The sequence below is a fragment of the Nycticebus coucang genome, chromosome 9, assembly GCF_027406575.1.
Source record: "Nycticebus coucang isolate mNycCou1 chromosome 9, mNycCou1.pri, whole genome shotgun sequence".
In the NCBI taxonomy this organism is placed as follows: Eukaryota; Metazoa; Chordata; class Mammalia; order Primates; family Lorisidae; genus Nycticebus; species Nycticebus coucang.
The window spans coordinates 13,267,765-13,274,449 of NC_069788.1; the positions used below are offsets into that span (position 1 = coordinate 13,267,765).

Consider the following 6,685-nt stretch of genomic DNA (forward strand, 5'->3'; position numbering starts at 1 on the left):
ATGTTATGGACTCAAATCTTAGCAGTAGCGACCTAATGAAATGGAAAAGTATAACAAATACAGGAAAAAAGTCAGTTTTATTTTTATAATTCAATTATTTTATCAAAAAGTATTTGAAGTGGACCATTGAAAAAGAGAGATGTTGACAATCAGGTTAATAAAAATAGAACCAAAAGTGGGCGGGAAAGTACACACCCATGGTAAGAGTCCACAGTGACCATGTTTGAACATGAACTGTGGCGCTTCCTCCTCGCCCTGTTTGAGAGGGAAGCTTCATAAATGATAAAACACTCATTAAACATCATTACCTGAAAATAGAGCATCTACTTAATATTTGGTAGAGTAAATTTCCTGGGTGAAGACATTCCTCCTGTGTGACAATACAGGTAAAAAGTTATAATCAGAGTAATCTTAATATTGGTTTCACCACAAATAGGTAAATTAAATTTGCCTAAATAATTTTGAGAGCAAACTAAAGTGAAAGCTCGTGGCTAACAATTGAAGAGACAGTTCTACAAAAGCAATGACAAAAATGTCATTGTACAAATGTGTAGCTTTTTTGCAGTCTGGCTTGACCCAAGAACATTAATACACACTGAGTGACCATGTGTGTTGGGTACCGGGACACATTTATAAACAAAATAGCCATCGCTCCTGCCCTCCATTTGGGTAGAGGAGTCAGAAAATAAAGTAAAACCATACATAGAAATAAAATAATCACAAATTGTGATAGGTGACGATGAATAATATTAACACTGCTATCAGATGTGAATGGTACTATGGAGGGGTTCTCTTGTTTGGATTCGGTATCAGGGAAGGCCTCTCTGAGAAGACAGCATCGGGTGGGGAATTTGGAGTATGTAGAGTAGTGAACAGGTACATAACATGAGATAATCTTTCCCAACTACTTCCCTGCCAGACCTTCAACATGCACTGTTTAATCAAGGTCTGTACGCCTGTGTACTCGAGGCTAATGACCAGGAGTGCAGGCCTTCTGTGTGGCTAACTAAGAAAATTGCATGAACCTTAGAAGCCAAGGAGTTGATTTTAAAATTCAGAAGTTTAACCAACATATTAGCTCAAATACAAGTTAGAGGTGGGACTGAAGAAATAGTGGGATTTAGAGAGGAGCATCATAACATATGAAAGAGATGCAGACAGGTGCTTCAGACACTTGTTTCAAATCTTAACAGTGCTACTAACAAAACTATACTGGGTTGAAGTCTTCCTTCCACACTCACGGGGGTCAGGTGGATCCCAGAAGTGACCATAAGCCACCCTGCCCTGGGCAGCTCCATTCTCAACAGACGACACCAAAGGGTCCTACCGGACTGAGGGATAACCCCAGTCCACCTGTACATGAGCTGCTGACAAGTCTCCTTAGTTCAATAATCTAATATTGTATTTTTTAATTAAATCATAGCTGTATACATTAATGCAATCATGGGGCACCATGCACTGGTTTTATATACCATTTGAAATATTTTCATCAAACTGGTTAACATAGCCTTCCTGGCATTTTCTTAGTTATTGTGTTAAGACATTTATATTCTACATTTAGTACTTTTCACATGTACCCTTGTTAGATGCACCGTAGGTGTAATCTCACCAATCCTCCACCCATTGCCGCGCCCACGGCATATAGCCGTAGTGAGGCGGTGCTGTCCGCGTTATAGAACGACGGGAAGGTGGATTGTGCTCCACGGAGCTTAGCCCCCAGGGCCCCCAGTATGCACAGCATCAGAAATGTTGCCTAGCATGCTCAGTTACCCGCTTAAGTTTAAAGATTGTGGCATCTATTCATGTGTTTGTCATTCTGTACCAGAAGTCTGTTTGTTCTAATAAACTATCAATATGTACCTTCTTAAAAATGAACACAATACACTGTAGATCCAGATAAAGCCCAACCTCATGAGCTACTAAACTCAGTGGCACCAACAATGAGCACATAAAGATGTTTTCCCACCATAAATACCAGTGAGCTAAGACGATAAGCCTAAGGACACGAAATACAAATTATCTACATAAGTTACAAAGTCACTGAAACACATCCACCCACCATGAAGTCCTGTTCAGAACATCTTACTTCACCAACTGTCACGCATAATAAAAATCAATAGAAAAACTAATACTTGTCAAGAAATTTACTCTAAATCAAAATTATAATTATCAATAACAATAAGATCAAATAGTAAATGTAGAATTAGTCAAGCATTAACATAAAGAAGATATCAAGCTGTTCTAAAAAGATAATAAGAAACTAAGAAAAGAGTTGGAGGCAGTAACATTCTTGAGATAGGAGGAAGCGGGCAGAGTTGACTAATAACCGCTACCCTCCGGGAAGCGGAACGTTAAGACATAACAATGCATGATAAATCACACTTGCAAACACAAAGATAACCCGCGCACGTAAGCAAAAAGATTGCATTATGTAAGCTCTGTAAAAATGTATAAATACCAACATGTGTACCCAGTAAAATTTGCAGCTGCATACTTCACCCGTAGTGTGTCAGTCTGTCATTCCTTCGCCGATCTCTCAACCTTCCTCGTTCCTTCTCCCTACTTTCCCTCGGACTGGAGCCCACCGACAAGGCGGTCCGTGGCAACCCATCCTCCCCCTGGTCCTCTGTCTGAGAGGTGGCATGCAGATTTTCGTGAAGACCCTGACCGGCAAGACCATCACCTTGGAGGTGGAGCCCAGTGACACCATTGAGAATGTTAAGGCCAAGATACAAGATAAAGAAGGTATCCCTCCTGACCAGCAGAGGCCCATCTTTGCAGGCAAGCAGCTTGAAGATGGTCGTACTCTTTCTGACTACAATATCCAGAAAGCGTCAACCCTGCACCTGCTCCTCTGTCTGAGGGGCGGCTGTTAATTCTTCAGTCTTACATTCACAGTGCCCAATGATGGCATTGCTCTGCACTATACCATTTGCCCCAATTTAAGTTTAGAAATTACCAGTTTCAGTAATAGCTGAACCTGTTCAAAATGTTAATAAAGGTTTTGCTGCATGGTAGCAAAAATAATCATAATAATAACATTGTATTTTTTATTTGGTTCCTTTTGAGTGAAAAAATTCTGATTGCATAAAAAGTTAAGTAAAAGCCAATATACAATAAAAAGGAATTCTCTTCTGACCGCAGTTCCAAAGTCTCTAACCTCTTTCTCCAAAGGCTGCCAAGGGTAAAGTTCCTGTACACAATTCAAGATATACATAATGCACACATAAGCATTTATATTTGCATTAGATGTGTACACACACGCAAAAAAACATAAAAACGAACAGCAGAATAGTAACATACATTCTATGCCGCCTTTTCTTTCATTTAGCAATATATCTTGGAGTCACACATTGCATTTATGGACCTTAATTGATTTAACCTCTTCCCATTGACACTTCTATTTGTGACCCCACTCTGTGCTATTATTAGCAGTGCTAAAATGAACATCCCGTTGTAAGTATTTTTGTGCACATGTGTGAGTATATCTGGAGGAAAAATTTCTAAATTGGGATTTCTGAGTCAAAGGAGAAGCACATTTTAGATTCTGTGACAATTACCAAATTTTATTCTAAAGAGGGAGCAATTTATATTCTCATCAATAACAAATGAAAATGCCTGGGTGTCAAACTATGCTATAAATGCTTATTCCAACATCTTAGGATAATCTCAGGAGGAGGTATTATAAACCGGAAATAACTGCAGCATCAGAAGGTTAAGCAACTGGACAAAAGTCACACAGATTTAAGTACTAAACTGGGAACTGGGATCAACCATCTGTGGCAAGTCTGAACTGTGACCTCAGCTCTCACTTAAAGTTGACAACCTGGCCAAATTATTTACATCAGTTATAGGGTAATGTCTTTGTAAGTAAAAAGAGATAAAATGCATCTCAAAATATTAGTGTGAGGATGAAATGAGACAATGTTAGAAAATCTCATGCACAAGAGACTAAAAAATGTAAATTCATGTCTTCCTTGTTGAGAAATACATGAATCACAAAGAAAAATGACCTGTGAAGCTGGCACATCTTTTCCAGTGGCATGTGAACTTGGAGACATTTTAGGGCTAATGCTGAAGCAACCAATCAGCAGAAATTAGGAGTCATGCTGGAACTCCCCTTCCTGTCTTGGAGCTTTTTTGTCTGTGTGTTTTATTTTGTTTTTTGAGACAAAGTCTTACCCTGTCACTCTGAGTAGAGTGCTATGGCATCATATTTCCCAGCAACCTCAGACTCCTAGGCTCAAGCGATCCTCTTGCCTTAGCCTCCCAAGTAGCTGGGGCTACAGGCACCTGAAACAATGCCCTGCTAGTTTTTCTATTTTTAGTAGAGATGGGGTTTCACTCTGGCTCAGGCTGGTCTCAAATGCCTGAGCTCAAGCAATCCACCTGCCTTGCCCTCCCAGAGCGCTGGGATTACAGGCATGAGCCACCGCACCCAGCCCTTCTCTTGGAGTTTTTACTTCTGGTGAGTTTACTCTTGGCCTAGATTCTTTGCATAGTGTTGTAAGTGATAAGATTTCCAAACTCTAGAAGCCTGACTAAGAGCTGGGAGGCACTTGAGCTTCCTGAAACTGGATTCCCCAGAAGTCTCCTGTTAGGGAGACTTCTCAAATTTCTGCTTACTATCATCGGTCTTTAGCTAACGATAAACTGAACATGTGTTAGCCTAGGAAGAGGAATTAAAGGGAACATTCAGCTCTCAACTCAGAGTATGTCGTGACCTACATGCTACAGTAACTCAGAGAAAACCGTGCTGCTGAGCTAGACCTGCTCATTCAAATACTTTCACAGCCCCCATGGTTAAATTTTGTCTCCTTTAACATGATAAAGTGGTTGAGTCGATAGGTATTGCACAGCTCTTTCCTTGAGAGTGGGTTTTAGGACTAGGAAATCCAGAGAGAGGTCCTTGCTTCCCATAGAGCAATTTAGAAAAGAAGAGCTCTCTGCTTGGATACACAGAGGCTGCGCCTCTGTATCCGACATCCTCCCTGCGTCATGGACCATAGTCATTCTGTTTGTCTGACGTTTTAAAGCCCAACCTTCTTCGTTGTTTCCCGTCTAGGGATTCAGATGGGGTAGAGGTTGGTTAAGTAGTGTGTGCTGGAAAAACTAAGTGCTTATTCCAGCACAGCCTTGAATGGACCTTTTATTTAGGCTCCACAGTCCAGGACTGCACCAGGGCAGGACTCAGAACCTCCTTCCTCCAGAGCTGTTCACTTCATGGTGTGCAGGACCCTCATGGACCCTCACACCGCTGGCCTGTCTCTTCTCATCTCTGAATGGTCACTAGAGCCCAGTAATAGGCTCCAAATGGAAAGTGTGACATTTAGACAGGGCTGGCTCAGAAAACTTACAGCCACATAAAAATGTCAACATTTAAAAATCACTATTTTTTACAACCAGTTATAAAACAGCAGACACCCTGACAATTACACTAACTCTATTCTTCACTTCAATTCCCATGTTCACCTTATCCTTCACCCCGTATCAGTGAGTCTTGATGCCCTCCCCATCCCATCCCAGCCACAATATACTCCGTACACCATTCTCTCTACTTCAAAGGTGCTAACCAGCCATGGGGGGAAGCTCAGATAGTTATCCAAAAATGTTTTCCATAAAGATTTACTAATGGTCAGGTCTTATCCAAAGCACTGCGGTGAACGTTCTTTTTCTTTTTCTTCCTTTTTTCTTTTCTTTCTGTTTATTTATTTATGTGTTTACTTTTGTCAGATTACATAATTATTTTTACTTGGAAAATTTAAATTTTTGTCCTTTTTAACAGGTAAAAGGTATCTAATTTCAAAATAACCAAGTCATAATGTCACATAGCATCCAAAATTGCCTCAGCTTATAGTATTTTCATATAAAATAATTTAGGAAAGAGAAATCACTGTGGATTCACAAAAAATATTTTAAATTATCTTATGAACAAAAGATTCTATTCTTCCCATTACTAATACCACCATTGTGCATTTACAAAATTGTTTCAAAGACTTGAACAAGGAAAATCTGTCTCTGAATGTCCTCTGAATTTGGTCAGTCTGGATATTTTGTAATCATCTGGTTTAGTTTACAATAAATACAAGCTCCTTCTTCATTTTTTGGTACTCTGGTGAAATTGGAGCAATTAGTCCATACTTTAATATACCCTGTCCCAATCCAACACAGAAAATGTAGGTAAAAATGATAAAAATGGGAAGACCCAAAATACACGTCTAGGTTCAAATCCTACTAAAGTGTCTCTGCACACCAGAAATGGGAAAGAAGTGCAGAGCTGCGTGAAGAGGTTTGGGGTCAGCAGATGAGGGGGGCTTGGCACAGAGTCAGTGCTGGGGGACTGAGGAACTCTGGGTGAAGCCCTCCAAGTAAACCTCAGGTCTGTACTTATTATCATACAACGAGAAGCAGTAGACGAAAGCTGTTTGCCCCATATTAGCACTGACTAGGGAGGACGTGGAGGTCAGATAGAATGTCTCCACCTTTGTGTTTGCAAAACCGCAGACCTGGAGCACAACCTCTGCCTCCAGCATCAGGAGACCTTTGGAATCTAGAGAATCCTTACCATAACCATTAGGCCTGGTACTGCCACAGCTCACATGTATATTCTCCCTTGGAGGCCAGTTTTCTGGTCTCCTGCACACATACAGTTCAGATGCCATTCTTAAGATACTCCAGGTCTCCC

General features: G+C 40.5%; 1 protein-coding gene across 1 annotated transcript; it reads left to right on the forward strand.

Moving 5' to 3' along the window:
* Positions 1-2,613: 2,613 nt before the first annotated feature.
* LOC128594136 (ubiquitin-like) lies at positions 2,614-3,017 on the forward strand. Its single transcript, XM_053602679.1, has one exon. It carries the CDS (start codon positions 2,643-2,645, stop codon positions 2,874-2,876), a length of 234 nt encoding a protein of 77 aa, XP_053458654.1. The 5' UTR covers positions 2,614-2,642; the 3' UTR covers positions 2,877-3,017.
* The last annotated feature ends 3,668 nt before the right edge of the window (positions 3,018-6,685 follow it).